The 22,433-nt window shown below is 48.6% G+C and overlaps 3 protein-coding genes and 1 long non-coding RNA gene across 5 annotated transcripts; 3 read left to right on the forward strand and 1 right to left on the reverse strand.

Moving 5' to 3' along the window:
- Positions 1 to 982: 982 nt before the first annotated feature.
- LOC136967473 (E3 ubiquitin-protein ligase TRIM39-like) lies at positions 983 to 6,144 on the reverse strand. Of its 2 annotated transcripts, none has more exons than XM_067261275.1 (7): positions 6,045 to 6,144; positions 4,141 to 4,725; positions 3,680 to 3,775; positions 3,233 to 3,466; positions 2,977 to 3,124; positions 2,531 to 2,557; positions 983 to 2,418 (listed from the first exon to the last, which is right to left on the reverse strand). In XM_067261275.1, the coding sequence occupies exons 2-7, from the start codon at positions 4,720 to 4,722 to the stop codon at positions 1,877 to 1,879; spliced, it is 1,629 nt and encodes a 542-aa protein (XP_067117376.1). In that variant the 5' UTR covers positions 4,723 to 4,725; positions 6,045 to 6,144; the 3' UTR covers positions 983 to 1,876. The 2 variants fall into 2 exon arrangements, with proteins under 2 accessions (XP_067117376.1, XP_067117377.1); XM_067261276.1 differs by having other exon boundaries at positions 2,027 to 2,418; positions 2,512 to 2,557.
- A 4,543-nt stretch (positions 6,145 to 10,687) lies between these two features.
- Positions 10,688 to 11,540, forward strand: LOC136967484 (uncharacterized). Its single transcript, XR_010879500.1, has 3 exons — positions 10,688 to 10,705; positions 10,923 to 11,014; positions 11,515 to 11,540. It is a non-coding gene; the product is annotated as an uncharacterized lncRNA (long non-coding RNA).
- Positions 11,541 to 15,433: 3,893 nt separating this feature from the next.
- Positions 15,434 to 19,063, forward strand: LOC136967475 (erythroid membrane-associated protein-like). The gene is made up of 8 exons (XM_067261278.1): positions 15,434 to 15,929; positions 16,300 to 16,395; positions 16,520 to 16,753; positions 16,871 to 17,018; positions 17,121 to 17,147; positions 17,391 to 17,455; positions 17,636 to 18,073; positions 18,449 to 19,063. Exons 1-7 carry the CDS (start codon positions 15,924 to 15,926, stop codon positions 18,053 to 18,055), a joined length of 996 nt encoding a protein of 331 aa, XP_067117379.1. The 5' UTR covers positions 15,434 to 15,923; the 3' UTR covers positions 18,056 to 18,073; positions 18,449 to 19,063.
- Positions 19,064 to 20,350: 1,287 nt separating this feature from the next.
- On the forward strand, positions 20,351 to 21,730 carry si:dkeyp-74b6.2 (cerebellin-1). Its single transcript, XM_067261280.1, is given in 4 exon segments — positions 20,351 to 20,587; positions 21,072 to 21,191; positions 21,534 to 21,615; positions 21,618 to 21,730. Coding segments are annotated over 4 exon segments (552 nt in total).
- Positions 21,731 to 22,433: the final 703 nt, after the last annotated feature.

The raw sequence follows: 22,433 nt of genomic DNA on the forward strand, positions 1-22,433 counted from the left end.
ACATTAAAGTCGCTCTGGATAAGAGCGTCTACTAAATGACTAAATGTAAATGTGAACCGTCAGAGGAGATTTGGACAATTTCCTCAAAAATCTTTGAGAGAAACAATGTAAGGATTTTCTAATAATGTTAGAAATGCTTTGTAGTATGGCATCATACAAGCATGTGGTAAAGAAATGTTAGGGTGAGAATGTGTTCACTTGGGTCACGGACTGAAGCAGAATGCAAACCACATGAAAATGACCTCTCTAGACTGATGCAAACTGGATGCTAAACACCCGGTACAGGATTGTTTCTTAATGAGAACACAAACAAACATTGTCACCACTTCTGTTCTTGACAGAAACATGTTTATTCTTGTCTCAAGAACACAACATAGACAGTCTTTGTATCAGCCGATCAATTCTTGATATTTTCTTCCTATTAATCCTTTCCTCTTTTTGAATAATTGTATTAGTGACCACCTCCAGGTGCTGATATCATCATACAAACTGTCCAGACTGGCCTGTGAGACCTGCTTAGATTGTTTACATTTAGTCATTTAGCAGATGCTCTTATCCAGAGCGACTTACAATAAGTACAGGGACATTCTCCTGAGGCAAGTAGGGTGATGTGGCCCAAGGCCCAACATCATTTCGCATGGCTGGGAATTGAACCGGCAACCTTCTGATTAATAGCCCGATTCCCACCTGCACCTGCTCCAACCTGCTCCTAACCGCTCAGATGGCTGAGCGGTTAGGAGCAGGTTGGAGCAGGTTGTTCATGTCTGCTATCTCTTGAATAGTTGTCCATGTCCTCCATTTTGTCTATGGTGGCCAGGTCAGTGTAGTAACTCTGCAGTAACTCTGAGCTTCAGTCCCAGAGTTCAGCAAAGTAAACTGGTAGACGTGTGAATTATACCAGTCAATAATGTGACCGGTAATCATACATTTATTAATTAATAAACACATTAGTTGTGATCAGATCCAACATGATATACCTTGTGATATTCCAAACCCTTGTGTAGGCTGGCCTACTATATGTTGGATAAAACGTCTGCAAAAACTGAACACAGGCTATTTTCTCTTTCCTACGTGTTTTCAGGCTGCCTTTGCTATTTCTCTTCATAATCAAACGATATTCATACGAAATCAGACTAATTATAGGTGTTTCAACATCCGTGAACAAGCAGTAGTTTAATAAATATCTGAAATCTCTGAAAAACATAACATACTACGGATATAAATGCAGTCCATTTACGTTTCAATGTTTTTCTTTTCCATCCTTTTATGCGTGCATTTTAGTTTTAGTGATCGCGTATAAGTAGGACAGAATAGCATAAACACAATACAGTATTTCACAATGGTAATGGAAAAACCTTGACGTATGACATTGTACAATCAGTGGTTAACCAATGAGAACATGTTTTGTTCGCTTGGTTTCGGGTCTGCAGAAGTATGGAAACGAATGGAAATAAATTCCTGCACTGATGCAAACTACTGTAGAGTCTAGTTTCTTAATGAGCGCACAAAGGTAATATTTGCTGTCCTTCACTAAGCCTTGTTTATTCAAGAATTGTACAAGTAACATGCGAACATTCTTTGAATCCAATCAATCAATCAACCAACCAATCATTTAATCAAGCAATCAATTAATTCAAAATGTAAATGAATCAAGGAGTGACTAATTTAACAGTTTAATACAGACATTTGTTGCAAAGCTTATCATTGTGTATACTTTCCGTAAAACAAAACAGGTCAAAAGATTTATTTTTGTTGCGTTGAAAAACTGCAAATAACAATCCTGACGTAACTGGATTCAGGATCAAATCATTGTTCCCCCATCTAGGCATGTCACATGACATCCCATTTGCCTATCACATGTATCACTTCACTCTTGTCAGCTGACCGGCGAGATGACCAATGGTGCTGTGTTTTTACCGTCGTCACTCACGCTGGGGCTGAGAAAGGGGTGGAGCTTCTCCCCCCTGAAGGAGCAGTCGTTGTAGGAGTAGATGTGAGCCCCGGCCTCCACGTCGTAGAAGGACACCAGCCCCTCCTCGTAGTCCACAAACACCCCCACTTTCCGGGGCTTGTCCTTCAGACTGAGGAGCACCGATGGAGACTCCAGCGCCCGGTACTCATCCCCGCTCCTCAGCCTCACCGTCCAGTAACCGTTATCCGGAGTGGACGTGATCATCCCTTTCCGGTTGACGGACTCGCGTACGACGCCCAGGTCCCAGAAGGTCTTCCCGCCCACGTCGACCTGGAAGTAGAATCTCCCGGACAGGAAGCCCTGCGTTCCCAGGACGCAGAGGACGGGGTCGAACCTCTGCGGGTTGTCGGGCAGAATCTGGAGCAGGTCGCCGCGTCCCACCTGCTTCCCGTCTGCTGATAGGACGAGGTTGGGGTGGGCGGTGTTCGGGTCTAATCTCACGTCCACTGGAGAGGCAGAGGACGATGGACTTGAAATCAGTCTCAAATCAATGAATAGATCGACGGATAGATTGATTACAGTAATTAATAAATCGAGACCTTCGCAGGACGGCATTACCTGAATACTTCTGAATGCTTTTCAACTCTAGGTAGACAAGATATGGAAACAGACATCAGCATGATATCTTCAAGAATACATGGAGTAGTAATAACATGGAGGTCTAAATGGTCATATATTTATGTCAACTATAGTTACAAATTATATATATTATATAATTATCCAAATTATAGTCACACCACAACAGTAATACCACAACAGTAGTTGTCTTACAGCTGAGAAACAAACATCGCAATTGTCCAGTGAAGACAATTATTGCTCTTTTTTTTAAATGATGGATACTCAGAACATCTTCAAACTACATCCATCCATTGATCAAACTAATATCATACATGTTCATACTTTCCACGTGTGTTAAATGCACGTCGATAAAAGCAGCCACTAACAGTCTAAAATGTAAATGTAACCAAAAACACAACCCTCCAAACAGAGAGAACAAGTCTTACCTTTCTTTCTCAGGGTCTCCAACTGCTTTTTCACCACCTCCTCCAACTGAGTCACCTTTTTCCTCATCATCCCCACAAACTGGTAGGAGTGGACGCTGACCTCAGACCAGTCCTTGGTGGGAGGACGGCTGCAGAGAGACGGGAACCTCTAACATCAGGAAAGGGAAGAAACACACTTAGTCAGACAGAGAATGTACGTAAACCCATTTCATTCAGCGTCTTTCCTCGACGAACGAGATGCGTGACGTGTCCTGACCCGGAGGAGGAGGAGGTGGTCCTCAGTGTGTGACAGCTGCTCCAGCTCAGTCTTCCTCCTCCGAAGCTCAGCGATCTCCTGCTCCAGATCTTGGACGAGGCCTCTGGCCTTGGTCTCCGCTGCGCTCTGCTTCTTCTCCACCTCCCGATTGAGCTCCGCCTGGCCTTTCCCCGTCGCGTTGATTAGAGCGGCGAAAAGACGGGCGCCTTCCGTCATCTCTTCCTTCGCGCTTTTCTGACGAGGGAGAAGAAACGCTTCAGAACGACTCAAACGCTTCAGAAATGTGCCTCTACGACTTGGCGAGAAGGTGAAAAAGCCTGTGCCGAGCCTGAATCTACGTTCAACTCAACTGCCGCTTTGACATTTGAGGAGGTTTTCTCAACGCGTGTTAGACTGCAAAGTTAAACAAAGATCCTCTGTGTGTTTAAAAACAGGATGAGAACTCACCCTGCTGGTCTCCATTGAGGATTCGATCTCCTCCACCTTCATGACTCTGGTGTGAATCATCTGCTGGATTCCTTCCTCCGTTTCCTTCATCTGGATCTGAATGTCATTACAGAGCAGTTAGCCGCAGCCCCTTGATCTGTATTCAAATGTTCCAACCCTGAGCTGCACCACTCCCCATAATCAGGACGGTATCATGGAGGACCACTGGGGTTAAACGGATGCTAACAATACGTCAATCCAGTTGAGACTTCAATCAACCATCAGTTGCCATGACGAGACCTTATCGCAATTATGCTTTAACCGATAAAAATTACATTTCAAGTGTCTCCTACACAGTAACTCCAATTTAATACAGGTGCGGCTGTGTTGTTACATGCTAATTTATGTTAAGCAGGTTAAATGTACCAGGTGAATAAGGTCATGTCAATTTGAATGAAAGTAAACGACAAGCAGGACCCTACCTTCCTCCTCCCACACTCCTCCTCCAGAGAGACGGCCTGGTGATCCCGGTGGTTTGTCTCCGTGCAGAACCGACACACGCTCGTCTGGTCGCTCGTGCAGAACATCTCCAGGAGCCTCTGGTGCTTCTTACACATCCTGTCCTCCAGGTTCTCCACAGGGTCGACCAGCTGGTGAACCTTCAGCGTGGCCACTCTCTGGTGAGGCTCCAGGTGGGTCTCACAGTAGGAGATCAGACACACCAGGCAGGACTTCAGAGCTCGGAGCTTCGTCCCGGTGCAGACGTCACACGCCACCTCCCCCGGTTCGGCGGCGGCGGCGGCCAGGTCTGAGATGCTGCCTCGCATCTTCTTGAACTGGTCGCTGATCTCCTTGAAGGCGTTGTTGACGCTGATCTCGGGCCTGGAGGGAAAGGTCCTCTCACAGCTGGGGCACCTCCACGTCTCACAGCCGTCCCACACGCCGCTGACGCAGGCCAGGCAGAAGTTGTGCCCGCAGGGGGTGGTGACCGGGTCTGTGAGCACCTCCAGGCAGATGGAACACTGGAACTGTTTGTCTGACAGCAGGCCGAGGGGGGAAGCCATTTTCTGTAACACAGGAAGATGGGGGAGAAGATGACAGTCAGTATAGAGGAAGTTCTTGTAGGTCCTCAATGTCGGTTTGGATAGAAACTTCTGCTAAATTAATGTGTTTCGTTGGTAGAGGAAGTAACTTGTGAGAGAGAGCACACTTAACGTAAACTATCTGACAACAGGATTTTACATGTATTTTCACATGGTTGTAATAATGTACATAAAGCGTTTAGATGTGTCAAATACACTGTCTGAACTGCATGTGCCCTGGTAGCTCATTGGATAAGTGTATGTATTATGCAAGCTCAGGCCTAACCACGGGGCAACAGGATCGAATCTAGCCTAGGCCATTTCCCGAACGATCTACCCTCTCTCTCAATAGTTTCAATGGTCTCAATTACAGAAACCTTCTATCAGCCCTCTTTTGTTTCTTGTATAGATGACACACTTGTTGTACTGCTAATCTGGCTGACCAGACACACCCTTCCTCACCACTGGAATAGAACCAGCACCGCCTTAACCTAACATTCCAAATTAGAACACCTTTGTGAGTCACCCATAAGCTCAATCCTCTACAGGTGTTTCCTAGCTCAGTTAAACACAACCTAGCGTGCTTTACAAAAAGACCGTGTTGTGACTTCAGAGTTACACGAACTACTGTCAAGGCACTTTGGCTTAGCTTACATTGAAGGAAGTTTTCTCAAAGACTTATGATTGGGTGGTGTCATCGTAAATGCTTTAAGATTACATCTGCCATCAAAGGGTACCACGGAAGAACTGTTCTACCGTCTATTTTCGAGAACCTTTCGAGTAACATTAAGGACAATATTTTACATTACTGTTACATTCACAACGTCTTTACAATGACACTTTTTACATTATTGTTACATTTAGTGTTAATGTTGGTGTCCTTTGCACTAACAACCTTGTTACTGTAGGTATTGCTGTGTGGTTACATGGTAGTTAATGTGTTTCCATGACTGCCACCTTTGGCTTTCCACCTTTGGTCTGACACTTATTACAGAGTAACATCTCATAGTAACTGAATATCTGTATTAACCTAATGACTGTAGTGATGAGGGATCAGATCAATAGGTCCTATGGTATTTCCTGTGAGAAATCCATGCACTGTAAAAACTGAACATCTAACTGAGTGTGATCAAAAAAACAAAATTAAATCAATCTTAGTGAAAGTTCCTCACCATACTGGCAGGCAACTTGACTTGTTTTAAGCATAAGCACGCTCATAAATAATATTCTGGCACTTAAATCTGACACGGCATTTTGGCAGTGTGAGTATCAACGCTGTATTCTGCAAAGTATCTGTTACTCACGCTGTGTGGGTGAGTGGTGGGCGACAGGTGGTTTTTTCAAACAGGCTCTTCCTGGTTCTCGGTCGGACAGACGGCTGCCTCGGTCGTGGACCAGGTGGAACTATTACCTGGTAGAGCTGTATGACCAGTGATACAGGAAAGGGAGGGTGTGTTACGTGAGGCTAGCTGTCAAACAGGTCAGTGTCCTGTCATCATGGTTAATCATTACTGTTAGTTGTTATGGTTTTTATACAGTTAGCCCCGCCCCCCCCCCCCCCCCTCCTTATCTGTGTCGTGGGTCTCTGAGCTGCATGGGAGTCTGTCTGCATGCACACCTGTGCACCGGTCTCAATGGGGCAGTCTTCAAAACCTGGTGCGCAGTTATCACGCAAAACTTTTATGAGTCGCGAGTGTGCGTGGGTGTGTGTACAATTGCAACTGGGGTAATCTTGTGTATCAGCATTCCTTGGGTCAGGTGACTGTTTGTTGATTTACACACGGAAGCCAAGGTTACATCCTGGTTGGAAGGGACGCACCCTCGAAGGGATCACAAACGATTCTATCGTATGTCATGTGACATGCGTGTGACTACAGGGTTCCCATGGGAACAAACCAGAGAACCCAACCAGTAACTGTCTTCAGGAAACATTTCAAGTTTCCAACCACATAATCAAACTTAAGATCGTAAAACTTAATCAGGCTGATGTTAGGCGTGTGGTCTTTGGATAATGGTAATAAAATGGTAATAATCTGTCAGAGCCAATCACAGCATGTGCCAGGTGAAGGAACATATGCTCTTATGGTTCTTCCCTTTGGCACTTATTTGTTTTTTCACAATGGATGCTTCATATTTTGGCTGCTCGCAATGTTTGGGGCTATCTCGTTGTTATGATCAGTGACCTATGCACATTTGTAAAGCTCTTTCGTGGAAGTCGCTTTGGATAAAAGCGTCTGCTAAATGCATAAATGTAAATATAAACAACCAATGAGATCATGAGCTCACAGATGCTCATCTCAGAGGCCACCACTAGAGGGCAGAATCAGTTCAGGTAATTTGTCTTGCAACCGCTGCGATATCACTGTTCGACCAATCCTCCTCCTCACACACATTCTCAACCAACCAGTTGAAAATTACGAGGAAGAATGCATTAAAAAGCATGTTTGGAAAAAGTTAAGCAAGATCTAGCTTGTATTTTCTCTCGCACCTTAGAGGGTGTGGTTCTTCAACTGTCCCCAATAATCACAACAACTTCCTCTCCCTGTGTCGGTTACAAGCACATAACCACTAGTTTGAATGTTGGTTCTGGAGGTCAGCAGGGTAACTGAGGATGCATGGGCGCTTGAACAGTTGGAACAGTTGGCTGTAATGAAGCATACTGTATACTGTACTCTGTGGTCCATATTCTCAGTAATCATCGATCTACATGGTTTTTGTTAATTGTTGTATTTAGCATTTATGCCGTGTAGAGTATAGCTCAGTGGTTAGAGCACGACTCAGTATCAAGATATCGCAGGTTCACATACTATGACACTTAGGATAAAAGCGTCTGCTAAATGAATTCACGATTATGCCGTATCGAGTTTCGAATATTTTCGAAAACATACAGGCTGTTAGGCTACAGACAGCGCAGGAGGTCACGAAGGGTTTGTTTGGCGATCAACATCCTCCGATGTTCTCACAGGAGAGTACACAACCCGAGTCAGGAGGTGCTTCTTTGATTTGTTATTCAAAATCCATCCGGAGCTTCTGTCTGTCTGCAGCCTCTGGGCTCCGAGGGAGGATGTGTGTTAAGGGTCAGGGTTAAAGGGTCGGGACTTAAGAGTGTTAGCCTCTAAGGACATCAGTTTGTCTCGAGAGACGTCGCAGTCCTATTTATAGGTTAACTTGATTGATCAGATTGTATGACAAATAAAATGGGATGCGGTAATAAAGATGTGGTATTGAAATGAACTTAATTGGAATGAGGTAAAAAATATTTGGTTGACTGCAAAGAAATCTGGATGGTTCATTGTGCGATGTAGCCTACAATAGTAATTTATTTTGGGTAGCGTAATATCATCCAAGTCAATTCATCAATTATTTTATTGTGAAGGTGTTTGGTGTGTCATTCGTTTTTGAAATGTACATTTGTTTCTTAGGAACCCTTGAGAGACATACTAACAAAATGCTGTATCGTAAATACATTTTAGCATTAAAGAATAATTTTACAATGATTCAGTTCTATGAAATGCTAATCCACCACCATGATGGACATGCTACCTTGTAGCGAGCTCTTGACTAGCATACAAAAGTTAACCTTGATTGGCCAGTCAAGCAAAGAGACTTTACTTACAGTTTGCATGAATAGGGGGAGAGGGATGAATGGAAAGAAAGAGAGAGAGAGAGAGAGAGAGAGAGAGAGAGAGAGAGAGAGAGAGAGAGAGAGAGAGAGAGAGAGAGAGAGAGAGAGAGAGAGAGAGAGAGAGAGAGAGAGAGAGAGAGAGAGAGGAGTGATCATTGCTGTAACCTGTTCTGAGTACTTATATGTCATGTTATGCGAGGTTACTTTGCGTTGTCTTGTCCTAAGAATTTCAGTGCCCAGTCTGACCCTGTGTTGTTCTGTGCATCTGACAATAAAATACTTGAACTTGAACGTGATTAAAATGAGATTGACCAATAAGCAATGAAAATAAAGATTAGGAAAAAAAAGCTTTCTACAGTACAAATCAATTCCTTTCAATTCCTGCCAGTTCGATTCCCGGTCATGCCAACTGACGTTGTGTCCTTGGGCAAGGCACTTCACCCTACTTGCCTCAGGGGAATGTCCCTGTACTTACTGTAAGTCGCTCTGGATAAGAGCGTCTGCTAAATGACTAAATGTAAATGTAAACCTCACCACTCAGCACAGATTCACATTACACCTTCGTTTAAGTGTGTTCACATCAGTATTTATATATAAACGTATATTTCAAATACGAATATTCCTCTCTGTAAATATGAATTTTACAGAGAGAAATCCCATATATATACTCCCTGGAACACAAGTTTTATTTTTACAAACCCCATTACCCGTGTGTCCAACCTTGACTTGTTGTGTGATGATGTTTTGCATGCAAGAGAGCGTGTTGACTCTTCCCCCCTTCACAGCAGTGCAGAGGAGCAGAAGAGGAGAGAGGAGAGGAGAGACAAGAAGAGAAGGAGAATTTCTGAGAAGACTGTGTAAGGGGATGAATAATCTCACACAGACAAACACAAACAAGTGTTTGGTATAAGGTATTGTCATTTAGCCTCAATGGCGCGATTGTAAATCATTTTGTAATCGTTTTTCTCCATCATGTCTGTGAACCAGGAGGCTCAAGGAGGATCTACACATACCTACCATGGAGCAGAAAGGGGTTCAGTCTCTTCTCATCTCAGGTAACTAACTATCTAACCATCCATCCATCAGCTTGTATGTCTGTCTGCATAGCGGAGAAATAGCTTTGACATCAAATGTCTCCAGTAACAGCCTCTGACGCCAAACAAACGTCCCCGTTCATCCACAGGACTGTGTGCTCTCTGCTTGTGCCTTCCGCACGAGTACCACTTTGTCACTGAGCCCAAGACCTGGGCCGAAGCCCAGAGATACTGCAGAGAAAGGCACACCGACCTGGTCACAGTGGAGAGCATGGCAGACACCGCAAGTCTTCTCTCCGCCCTGGGCCTTTCCCACGACGGCAGGGCCTGGATCGGCCTGGAGATGGGAGGGGTTCCGAAGTGGAAGTGGTCCCTCTACCGGGTGGGTGATACCATTCTGTGGAGCACAGGGGGATTCCCTGGCTTTGAACACTGTGTTGTGATGCACAGTGACGGAGAGGCACACAGCTACTATTGCGATGCCAGATTCCCCTCTGTTTGCTACAATGGTAAGCCAACCTGTTCCAAATCAACAGTTCTGTTCTAGAATCCTCTAGAAGCACATTCTAATTCTTTTACAGATTGATTGAGTCTGCCTGGAGGTCCTTCATGGGCATGATTCAGTTTGAAATTGTGTTAGCTACTACTGCAGGCAAGCTCAATCAAACCCAGACCCTAATTGTAATCACTGATTCTTTTCCATGTGTGTTCACCGGATCTGCAGAAGCCAGCCAGAGCTATGCTCTGGTCCCAGAAGTGATGTCGTGGTGGGAAGCCCAGCGTTACTGCAGGGATAACCACACAGACCTAGCCAGCGTCACAAACGACGCTCAGCAAAGTGCCGTTGTGGTAGGTCCCTGGTTCTCTCCTGGGCTCATTCTGTCACTTCCTGTAAGAACTTGGTAACTCGGAAACGGCTCCCTTGTATTTGACTTGCTCTGTTTTTGTTTCACGGCATTTTGTTTCATGGCATTCGTTTCGTGTTTTTAATCCCTGCATGTCAATCAATCATGGATCGTCAGAGAATCCAACCAATTAATTACTCTGTCAACCAATTAACCAATTAGTGACATTGTCAACCAATCAACCCATCAATCCCAGGAAGCAGCACAGGATCACTACGTGTGGACGGGCCTGTTCAGAGACTCCTGGGCGTGGTCTAACCAGAGCCCCTCCTCCTTCAGACAATGGGCGGAGCCTCAAGCCCCTGTGGAACCAAACACCTGCGCTGCCACGTCCGTGGTGCATTCTGGGAAATGGGAGCCGTGGCCCTGTTCCACCAGCCTTCCCTTTCTGTGTTACGGAGGTGAGTTCAGGTTCTCCATCTCTTGTTGGGAGGCTGTGGCCTCGTCCCTCCTTTCGTACCGATTCGCTGTGAGCGGAACACTGTAGCTCACGTCATCAAGGTCCGTTAAAGAAAATTGTGATGCGATGCGTGACTCTCTGAGGAGGAGGAATGCATTATGTAAACTCCTCGATTTGACTTTCCAGTTGTTGTTTTATTGTTTGTTTGTTTGTTTTAGTCCCTAGAGGAAAACTGTTTCTTGGGAAGATGAAGATTCTCACAGATAGTGACCTGACTGACCATGTGGTTTCTGACCGGCTGCTACAACAGGTGAGAGGAAGATGTGTGTGTGTGTGAGAGAGAGAGAGAGAGAGAGAGAGAGAGAGAGAGAGAGAGAGAGAGAGAGAGAGAGAGAGAGAGAGAGAGAGAGAGAGGGGAGAGAGAGAGAGACCTTTTCTGCTGCTTGCGGTTGGCTGCAGTTTTTGCTTTTTGTATCAAGGCCATAATCATAATACATATTGGGGGGGACAAATCCCCCCCAGTATTCAAATCTGGTCAAAATCCCCCCCCCCCCCCCCCAATATATTGATATAAAAATATAAATGTGCTACGCTACGACAGGCAACCACTCAAGCTGTCCGAAATTATCATCAAAAATGTAATTTGTCCCCCCCAATGTTGACTCCATTTACCTAAAATGCTAAAGATTCATTCCTCATTCTCAAAAGGTGACTGTAATTTGAAAAGGGATAGCAAACAACCACTAAATCCCCTCGTGAAATATACACCGATACATAGTAAAATGGTGGTAAAGAGTGTCTTTCTTCTAGATAAACCAGATAATTGCGAACCAGGGTCTGTCTGATTATAAACTGCGCTGGAGCGTTCAACCCAAGATATCCCTGGAAAAAGAGGAGGTGAAGAAGGAGGAGCCAGGTACTTACATTTAGTCATTTAGCAGACGCTCTTATCCAGAGCGACTTACAGTAAGTACAGGGACATTCCCCCGAGGCAAGTAGGGGGAAGTGCCTTGCCCAAGGACACAAAGTCAGTTGGCATGACCGGGAATCGAACTGGCAACCTTCGGATTACTAGCCCGATTCCCTCACCGCTCAGCCACCTGACTCCCTACACATACCCTTACACATTTGTTCCTCCCTGAAGGATGCTACGCTGTGGTGACGGCTCTCTGACGGTTCTGTAGTTTAACCTGCTCAAATCGCTTACACACATCCAGCCCCTTCGGCTCTACCACGTCTGTGCTAAAGGAGGACATGAAGGGAAGGGCGCTAGGCCAGGCCTCACTGTGTCTCTGAGCTGTGCGCTAGGCCAGGCCTCACTGTGTCTCTGAGCTGTGCGCTAGGCCAGGCCTCACTGTGTCTCTGAGCTGTGCGCTAGGCCACTCTGTGTCTCTGAGCTGTGCGCTAGGCCAGGCCTCACTGTGTCTCTGAGCTGTGCGCTAGGCCACTCTGTGTCTCTGAGCTGTGCGCTAGGCCACTCTGTGTCTCTGAGCTGTGTGCTAGGCCACTCTGTGTCTCTGAGCTGTGCGCTAGGTCACTCTGTGTCTCTGAGCTGTGCGCTAGGCCACTCTGTGTCTCTAAGCTGTGCGCTAGGCCACTCTGTGTCTCTGAGCTGTGCGCTAGGCCACTCTGTGTCTCTGAGCTGTGTGCTAGGCCACTCTGTGTCTCTGAGCTGTGCGCTAGGTCACTCTGTGTCTCTGAGCTGTGCGCTAGGCCACTCTGTGTCTCTGAGCTGTGCGCTAGGCCACTCTGTGTCTCTGAGCTGTGTGCTAGGCCACTCTGTGTCTCTGAGCTGTGCGCTAGGCCACTCTGTGTCTCTGAGCTGTGCGCTAGGCCAGGCCTCACTGTGTGTCTCTGAGCTGTGCGCTAGGCCACTCTGTGTCTCTGAGCTGTGCGCTAGGCCACTCTGTGTCTCTGAGCTGTGCGCTAGGCCTGGCCTCACTGTGTCTCTGAGCTGTGCGCTAGGCCAGGCCACTCTGTGTCTCTGAGCTGTGCGCTAGGCCACTCTGTGTCTCTGAGCTGTGCGCTAGGCCACTCTGTGTCTCTGAGCTGTGTGCTAGGCCACTCTGTGTCTCTGAGCTGTGCGCTAGGCCACTCTGTGTCTCTGAGCTGTGCGCTAGGTCACTCTGTGTCTCTGAGCTGTGCGCTAGGCCACTCTGTGTCTCTGAGCTGTGCGCTAGGCCACTCTGTGTCTCTGAGCTGTGTGCTAGGCCACTCTGTGTCTCTGAGCTGTGCGCTAGGCCACTCTGTGTCTCTGAGCTGTGCGCTAGGCCAGGCCTCACTGTGTGTCTCTGAGCTGTGCGCTAGGCCACTCTGTGTCTCTGAGCTGTGCGCTAGGCCACTCTGTGTCTCTGAGCTGTGCGCTAGGCCTGGCCTCACTGTGTCTCTGAGCTGTGCGCTAGGCCAGGCCACTCTGTGTCTCTGAGCTGTGCGCTAGGCCACTCTGTGTCTCTGAGCTGTGCGCTAGGCCACTCTGTGTCTCTAATCTGCGTGACTCCTGATCTGGTCTGTCTCTGGTGTGTCTGCAGGTTTCTGTGGGGCTTGAGGTCTTGAAGGCTCCCTGGACCCCGCGCTCTGGACGACCAAGACGGTGGGGGGGGGTTGTGATGACGATGGTTGTGATGGTGATGTCTACGGAAGTGATGTTGTGATGACGGTGGTGATGAATATGATGATGAGGATGACACTGTTGTGATGATGGTGTGACTAAAGACGATGGCTGTAATGGCCCTGTCATTATTGTGATGATTATAATCAGGAGACATCACTGAATTAGCATGCATCAGAATCCTAACCCTAACCCTGTAACCCATAAACATGTCTGTTATTTAAATTATAGCACCGTTTTAATGGAAATAAAACATTGTTTAAATTTCAAAAATTTTAACTGAATTTTTCTTATTTGATGGTTAAACATAAAAGTTGGATGCTACTGTGCGCTCGGTGTGAAAGATGCAGTAGGATCCGGGTACTTTCAGTGCACTGAATTCTGCTGGTTCTGTCAGTGTAAGCACTGAAAGTCAGTGCTCGAAGTGCACAAGAGCGCGGTAGTAGACACAGCCCTAGAGATCACATGGTGTTCATGGCCGCGGGAACAAGGGGTGCTGAGGGGGCTGCAGCGCCCCCTGCTGGCAGCACGAGAATTTAAAATGATTTGACTTACATTTACATTTACTCATTTAGCAGACGCTCTTATCCAGAGCGACTTACAGTAAGTACAGGGACATTCCCCCCGAGGCAAGTAGGGTGAAGTGCCTTGCCCAAGGACACAACGTCAGTTGGCATGACCGGGAATCGAACTGGCATCCTTCGGATTACTAGCCCGATTCCCTCACCGCTCAGCCATCTGAAACCCTTGAAAATTCACCACCCCGGCAACGCCCCACAACATTAAACCCCGCCCCCTAACCCTCCCCCCCCCCCCCCCCCCCCCCCTCCACCACCCCCAGCACCCACCTGATCAATATGTTCCCGCTGCTATGAGTGTATCTGTTGTGAGGCTATGGAATGCAAAAGAGCCCATATTGCAGTTGGGTAAAAAAAGCAAACTAAAAAGCAAACTAGTTTGAAACCCTGAAATGTAATACATTCCCTATTTATGTTCAGACTTCCTGTTCATTGTTCATGTTCAAAATCTGAACAAACATGAATCATCTGAATCTCCCAGTCCACAGAACAATCCGCGGAACAAAAAGTACAAAACAGTCACCTTGGTGACACATTCCGGAATGTCAAACCAGACAGAACCTTTTCTCATACAACAACGGGTCAGCGCCTCTCATCGCTATACCCTAGTCCACCAATCAAGACGCAGCATAAGTGGTTGTTAATAAGGTTAGAAATCATAGTTGCTGTGATGTTGTGTTTTTTATTGATTCTGAAAGGCTGAGGGGAGGAGGGGTTTGGAGGGCCGCCAACATACATTTAGCCTAGGGCCTCTAAATGTCTAAAACTGGTCCTGTGGACAGACAGGCAAACCAGAAAACTGATTGGCTGAGGATGAAGCAACTGGTTTAGTCACAAACGTTTCTTTGTACCTGACGCAGGTGCATTGTCATCCTGCTAACTCCACCCCCAAAATTATAAACCCTTAACTGAGTCACAAGCATCTACGCAACACACCTCTGCAGAATACCTAGTTTGTGATCGCGTTTACAGCACTTCAACAGGTGAGTTCCTCATTTTTTTATACCAGTTAAATAACCTGTGCATGTTGATGGGTAGCTTCCATAGCCGGCAAAAGGCGAGCCTGTTCTGGAGACGCTTCCGATGCTGTGCAAACTGGAATGTGATGCTTGGCTCTGCCTCACACTGTGACCCTGTGCAACAGCAGACAGATTACTAGTTATTTAACTTTAGCTGGCTATTACGTTGCTACATAATACATGATTTTATGTTGGCGGAGCTGCAGTGCCTAGACTTTGCCCTTGCCCCATCCCTGCCAGCTTAGCAGCATTCCTGAGGGGTAGAAAGCTGAAACGAAACCTAGTGTGCCTCGTCTGATCAGAAACGAAACAAAACGTTAAGTCAGGACAGAGAGGAATTGTCTTTGTTTTGTGCACCAACGACATCATTTGACATGATCCTCTCAGTCGTGACTAACACATGCACATTCTGTACACCGTAGCTTATTTTGTACAATAACTACTTAGTAAATAGATTGTAAATAGTCATTTCAGTAAATAGTTATTTAACCCTTGTGCTGCCTTCGGGTCACATGACACAACTTCTGCCTGGCCTGCATCAACGGCTTCTGGGACGTGCAGAACCGGAGCCAGTGTCCCCTGTGCAAGGAGAGCTTCCAGCGTCGCCCGGAGCTCCGCATCAACCGGGGCTTCGCCGACATCGTCGAACACTTCAAGAGCTCGCTGAACGAGCGTGAGGCCGACGCCACCGGCGCCGACGCGACCGAGAGGGTTCCCCCGGGCACCGTCGCCTGTGACGCGTGCCCCGGGGGGAACGCCCAGGCCGTGAGGTCGTGTCTGGAGTGCCGGGCGTCCTACTGCCAGGCTCACCTGGAGCCCCACCAGAGGGACCCGGCTCTGCGGGAACACAGGCTGGGCGAACCGGTCTCCTTCCCCCCGCGGGTGCTGTGCCGCCTGCATGGGCTCCCCCTGCTGCTGTTCTGCAGGGTGGACCAGACCCCCCTCTGTGTGAGGTGCACGGAGACGGAGCACCGGGCCCACAGCGCCGTCCCTGTGGAGAGGGCGAGCCACAACATGAGGGTAGGGCAGGCTTGGAACCTTTTTCGGTTTTTTTACATTTACATTTAGTCGTTTAGCAGACGCTCTTATCCAGAGCGACTTACAGTAAGTACAGGGACATTCTCCCCGAGGCAAGTAGGGTGAAGTGCCTTGCCCAAGGACACAACGTCATATGGCACGGCCTGGAATCGAACCGGCAACCTACTGATTAATAGTCCGATTCCCTAACCGCTGAGCCATCTGACTCCCGACTCCTGACTCTTTTTAGCGTTCCCTCAGCCGTCACCTGAAGTGACGCGGAGGCGGAGCTCAATGTTGTCCTTGGAAGATTGGAAGGAGGGGCTCTAACAGTGGACGGGTTTGTTTTTTCTGTTGTTGTGCTCCTGAACAGACACAGGTGGAGAGAATCGAGGTGGAGGTGCTGCAGATGATCCAGACCAGACAGGAGAAGGTGGAGGAGATCCAACAGTCGGTGGAGGTCAGCAGGGTGAGTCGCACGTCCCGAGAATCTCGATCGTTGTTGGATCACAATTCTGGTTCGTGACAAACGGCCCCCGAAAAAAACCATGAACGTGTCTGAATATTTGTTTTCCGCGCGTTGTCACTCGCAGAGAAGTGCCGAGAAAGAGGTAGAAGTGAGGGTTCAGTTGCTGGGTGAACTGGTCAGCTCCATCGAGAGAAGCAGGACTGGTATGGTGGAGGAGATCCAGGTGAAACAGGCAGCGACCGAGAAGAGGGCCGAAGGCCTCATCCAAGATCTGAAACGGGAGATCTCTGAGCTCCGGTGGAGGAGCGCTGAGCTGGAGCAGCTCTCACACACCGACGACCCCCTGCTCCTCCTCGAGGTCAGCCCCTTCCTCACCTCTCAAGTCAGATTGATTGACCGTACGATGCAGCGACTGTGATTCTCCACGATTCTTTTTTCTCACTGTGCTTTCTTTTTTGGGGGTCGTCTGTCTTAGAGTTTCCCCTCTCTCGCCTCCCTTCCTCCCACCAAGGACTGGTCTGAGGTCAGCTTGCACTCTGACCTGTGTGTGGGTACCGTACGGAAAGCCATGTCCAAGCTGGCAAACGTCTGCCAGAAACTGGAGAGGGAGTTGTCCGACATTGGTTTGTACTGTTTCCGCTGTAAATGTAATCGATGACACAGTGAAGTGAGAGGGGTAAAGAGGGGGGATTGACTGTTAACGCTTCTGCATTCTCCTTTTTCAGAGCTACGGAGGGCCCAGCAGTATGCAGGTGTGTTCCTACAGCGCCGCGACATCGATTCTTGGTTCACGTGGGCTGTTACATCTCTTCTCGCTTTCAAACCGTTTACTAAACACACGTTCACGGCACTTTATGGGAGTGTGTGGAAACTATAGTTTAAACGCGGCGTGTTCTGTTTTCCTGTCGCCCGCTTGCGTGATATCGGTCTAATTTCTGCGTCCATTCAACTGCATCTCTCCTCTCATCCCTTCACCCCCCCCCCTCCCCTCCCAGTGGACGTGACTCTGGAACCCGCCAAAGCAGCAGCCTGGCTGGTTCTGTCAGCAGACGGGAAGAAGGTGAGTCTGAGCCAGCAGAAGAGGCAGGTCAGAGTCAGGGCAGAGTCATGCATAGTGATTGGTTAATTGGCTGAGTAATGATTTGTTGATTGGTTGCTTGATTTCAAGTATCAAATGAATGAAATAAGTATAATTAGAAGTGTATAATGAAGTAAATGAATGAATTTCCCTCCATCCCAGGTGGGCAACAAGACAGACTGGGATGTGGGCGTGGCCATGGAGTCTATCAACAGGAAGGGGAGTGTCCTGGTTAGACCTGATCAGGGTTTCTGGGCAGTGTGTCGGCGGAAAGGCGGGGACCTATATGCTTGTACGGGATCCCCCACCCCCCCTTGCCTGAAGGACAAGCCCCAGAAGGTGGGGGTGTTTGTGGACTACGAGGAGGGGCTGGTGTCCTTCTTCGACGTGGAGGACGGGGCTCACATCTACTCCTACAACGACTGCTCCTTCAGGGGGGAGAAGCTCCACCCATACCTCAACCCATGTCTCCATCACAACGGGAGGAATGCCACCCCGTTGGTCATCTGTGATGTGAAGGGGGCGGGGCTTGTGCAGGAAGTGTCCACCGAGACCATCCTGCCCCTTCAGTCTTTCCTGTGACCTAGCTGTCAATGACTCGTTTGTCCCGCCTCTTTCCTGTATGACATTATGCTCCTTGGTGCCCTTGCTCATGGAGGAGACCCAGAACTAAGGAGGGATCCGATTCTGTTTCAGTAAGGAGGACGAGAGTCGGAGGGAAGAGAAAGAGATAAAAACTTGAAGGTGGAGAGAGCAGGGGGAGGAAGGAGATGGAGAGAGCAGGGGGAGGAAGGAGGTGGAGAGAGCAGGGGGAGGAAGGAGATGGAGAGAGCAGGGGGAGGAAGGAGATGGAGAGAGCAGGGGGAGGAAGGAGATGGAGAGAGCAGGGGGAGGAAGGAGATGGAGAGAGCAGGGGGAGGAAGGAGATGGAGAGAGCAGGGGGAGGAAGGAGATGGAGAGAGCAGGGGGAGGAAGGAGAGCTGGTGATGTGATCACGCGTCTGCTGGAACAGACGGGGTCTTCAAGAGAGAGAGAGAGAGAGAGGAGAGGGCGAGAGAACAGGATCCAGAGAGGGGATGAGGAGGAGAGAGCAGGGGGGAGAGTTTCAGAGAGAGAGAGAGAGAGAGGAGAGGATAGGGGAGGTACTGTATAAAAAGGAGAGAGGAGAGAGATAACATTTTTGAGCGAAAGGGAAAGAGAGAACTTAGGAGGGGCAAAGAGAGAGAGAGATAGAGAGAGAGAGAGAGAGAGAAGGGGAGAGAGAGAGAGCGAGAAGGGGAGAGTGAAGCATCAAAAGGGAAATCTGCCCTCAGGGACACACCAACTTATCCATTGTTAAATATAAATAAGGAAACACAGTCATTGCAAAAGGTAAGCATATCTTCATGCTCTTTAAATGAGGCCAGATGTTAACAGTTGTGATTGCACGGTTTTTAAAAGTCTGATGATCCAAGGTGAATGTTTTGTCAAAGATGTTGCCAATGCTCTATGACTTGTCTAGTGTATGTCTGATTCAACAAATTGTTGCAATATTTGTTTTACTAACTGTCTCTGTTTTAAACAAATTAATAAAGAAAAACTTAAATCCCACTTGTATGTCCTTTATTGATAGTTGCGTGAATCTAAGTATTTTCTCCCCCCAAAAGATAATTTATTAAACAGGTAGTTTAAACTAATGCCATAAGTCTGTAGACTTTACCTGTATAATAATATATTTATGTGTGCCATAACTGGCATGGAGATTTGTGCATGATTTCATTATGCATGAATATATGTTTTTGCTCAACGGTGTTTGTGTGATTGTGTGTGTGCATACTTTTTGTGTCTCTGTGTGCGTGTGCGAGTGTGTGTGTGTGCGTGTGTGTGTGTGTGAAGGAATGTGAGTACAGAAAGAGAGAGTGTTCATGTACAGATGGTGGCTCAGTGGTAGGGTTGATACAGTTCTCACCACCCATACTGTGTCCAGCTGGCCTCCATCCTCCTCTCCCTCCATCCTCCTCTCCCTCCATCCTCCACTCCTCTCCCTCCATCCTCCTCTCCCTCCATCCTCCTCTCCCTCCATCCTCCACTCCTCTCCCTCCATCCTCCACTCCTCTCCCTCCATCCTCCTCTCCCTCCATCCTCCTCTCCCTCCATCCTCCACTCCTCTCCCTCCATCCTCCACTCCTCTCCCTCCATCCTCCTCTCCCTCCACCCTCCTCTCCCTCATCCTCCTCTCCCTCCATCCTCCTCTCCCTCCATCCTCCTCTCCCTCCATCCTCCTTTCCCTCCACCCTCCTCTCCCTCCCTCCTCCTCTCCCTCTCTCCTCCTCTCCCTCCATCCTCCTCTCACTCCATCCTTCTCTCACTCCATCCTTCTCTCACTCCCTTCCAAGGCCACTAGCTCATCACTTCTTCATCCTTCTCCTCTCTGTCCACCCCTTTGTTTTTCAGCCACACAAAGTGAATATTGCTAAGTTTACTCTCTCTCTCTTTCTCTCTCTTTCTCTCTCTCCCCTACTGCATGCCAGTACAGGACAAATCTTTACGCCACAGCTTCAAACACCAGGCTCTCAGCCAATGGAATGATCGTGTTGGCATCACCTGACCCTCGGAGAAGGCCTCTGGTTCAGAGCTAACTGCAGATTGGCTGAGGAACGACATGTCCTTCGAGTTTCTGCGGAACCCCTGTGGATCGTAGAATTCTCTCCAGGTCACGGCTGTGCGTCCATTTTGTGCTTTTTGCCGAAAAGGACAAACCTAAAAGACGTAGTCTTGGTGGAGGTCAGGGGGGTCAGCAACACTACTCATCCAATCAGAGGAATGCCTCGGGGTCTTCACTATTCCCGGACCCTCCCTAAAATGGCTTCTGGCTCCGCCCTTTTTCTTGTACTTTTCATGGTTCTCCAATGGGGGCCCTTGGGGGTCAAGGGTCAGAACGACACAGAGCCAATTGTATTAGAGGGGAAGTGTCTGGTGGTGTGTGACTCCACCCCCTCCTCTGAGCCGTCCGGTAACGCTCTGGGCATGTCCGTACGCTCCGGCACCGGGCGAGTGGCGTTCTCGGCGATCCGCAACACCAACCACGAACCTTCAGAGATGAGCAACCGCACAATGACCATCTACTTCGACCAGGTGTGTGTGTGTCTGTGTGTGTCTGTGTGTCTATGTGTGTGTGTGTCTGTGTGACTGTGTGTCTATGTGTGTGTGTGTCTGTGTGTGTGTCTGTGTGTGTCTGTGTGTGTCTGTGTGTCTATGTGTGTGTGTGTCTGTGTGTGTGTGACTGTGTGTGTGTGTCTGTGTGTGTCTGTGTGTGTGTCTGTCTGTGTGTCTGTGTGTGTGTCTGTGTGTGTGTGCCTGTGTGTGTCTGTGTGTGTCTGTGTGTCTGTGTGTGTTTGTCTGTGTGACTGTGTGTCTATGTGTGTGTGTGTCTGTGTGTGTCTGTGTGTCTAAGTGTGTGTGTGTCTGTCTGTGTGTGTGTGACTGTGTGTCTGTGTGTGTGTGCCTGTGTGTGTCTGTGTGTGTGTGTCTGTGCCTGTGTGTTAGCTAGCTCATATCCACTTGTTCTCCTGGTCACTATGACAACCCTGACCCCTGACCCCTGAGCTCTCTCTTTCAGATTCTGGTGAACGTGGGCAGCCATTTTGACCCGGCACGGAGCGTCTTTGTGGCTCCCAGAAAAGGCGTCTACAGTTTCTGCTTCCATGTGGTCAAGGTCTATAACCGTCAGACGATACAGGTGACCGGGTGTCTGTCACCTCTCACGATATCCCCTACACTCACCCATCCCTCTCTCTCTCCCTCTCTCTCTCTCTCTCTCTCTCTCTCTCTCTCTCTCTCTCTCTCTCTCTCTCTCTCTCTCTCTCTCTCTCTCTCTCCCTTGCTTTCTCTCCCTCTCTCTCTCTCTCTCTCTCTCTCTCCCACCACCTTCTCCAGCTCACACGCTCTCCAACTCCTTCTGACTTGGTTTCTCTCTCTTCATCTCCTCCTCTCTTTCTCTCTCCGCGTATATCTCTCTCACTCTCTCCATCTCTTTCTCTCTCTCTCTCTCTCTCTCTCTCTCTCTCCCTCCGTCCCTCAGGTGAGCCTGGTACTTAACGGTTGGCCGGTCATCTCGGCGTTCGCAGGTGACCAGGACGTGACCCGGGAGGCTGCCACCAACGCCGGCTGGTTACCATGGAGAGAGGAGACAAGGCCTCTCTCAAGCTGGAGAGAGGAAATCTGATGGGGGGATGGAAGTACTCCACCTTCTCCGGCTTCCTGGTGTTCCCCTTGTAGGGAGGGAGGGAGGGTGGGAGGGAGGGGGAATGGAGGGTGGGTGAAGGTGGATGGAGGGAGAAGGGGGATGGTGGGTGGGTGGGGGGTAGTTGAGGGTAGTGGAGGGATGGAGAGAGGTAGGGAGGGAAGGAGGGTGGGGGAGAGAGGGGGAAAGGAGGGTGGGAGAAGGTGGATGGAGGGAGAAGGTGGATGGGTGGGGGGCACTGGAGGTATGGAGAGAGGTAGGGAGGAGGGAGGGAGGGAGGGAGTGGGGGAATGGAGGCAGGGGTGGGGAGAGAGTGGGGGTGAGGGAGAGAGGGGAATAGAGGGAGAGAGAGAGACGTGTGGAAGAGGGATTGAGCAGAAGGGAGATGTGGGAGGGATGAAGGAGAGGCCGACAGGGGGTGGACAATGGGGGGGTCTGGGTCGAGGGGCGAGCAGGGTGTCTGGGACTGGACATACTCCACATTCAGCGACTCCTGGTCCTGACCCTCCTGCTGACGACGGGGGGTTGGAGGGAAGAGAGGTGGAGAGGTGGAACAGAGAAAGAGAGAGGCGTAGAGACAGACGATGTTTATTCAAATCATTGCTTGCATATTCCATGTTTCGTAGACTGACAGTTTAGCTTTTATGCATGTAACGCTTAAAACGAATGCTCAACAACAAAATAAAACAAACAAAACAAAATTACAAAAACAAAACCCTGTGGTGTGTCTTCCATTCC

The sequence above is a fragment of the Osmerus mordax genome, chromosome 23, assembly GCF_038355195.1.
Source record: "Osmerus mordax isolate fOsmMor3 chromosome 23, fOsmMor3.pri, whole genome shotgun sequence".
NCBI lineage: Eukaryota > Metazoa > Chordata > Actinopteri > Osmeriformes > Osmeridae > Osmerus > Osmerus mordax.

Excerpts from the sequence above, each read along its gene's own strand:
- LOC136967475 (XM_067261278.1), top strand. Across the intron at positions 17,019-17,120 it reads GAGGGAGTTGTCCGACATTG|AGCTACGGAGGGCCCAGCAG; the intron begins GTTTGTACTGTT and ends CTCCTTTTTCAG. Across the intron at positions 17,148-17,390 it reads GAGGGCCCAGCAGTATGCAG|TGGACGTGACTCTGGAACCC; the intron begins GTGTGTTCCTAC and ends CTCCCCTCCCAG.
- LOC136967473 (XM_067261275.1), bottom strand. The coding sequence starts at position 4,722 with ATGGCTTCCCCCCTCGGCCTGCTGTCAGACAAACAGTTCCAGTGTTCC. Across the intron at positions 3,776-4,140 it reads AGGAGTGTGGGAGGAGGAAG|ATCCAGATGAAGGAAACGGA; the intron begins GTAGGGTCCTGC and ends AATGACATTCAG. Across the intron at positions 2,558-2,976 it reads GGAGACCCTGAGAAAGAAAG|AGTTGAAAAGCATTCAGAAG; the intron begins GTAAGACTTGTT and ends TTGTCTACCTAG.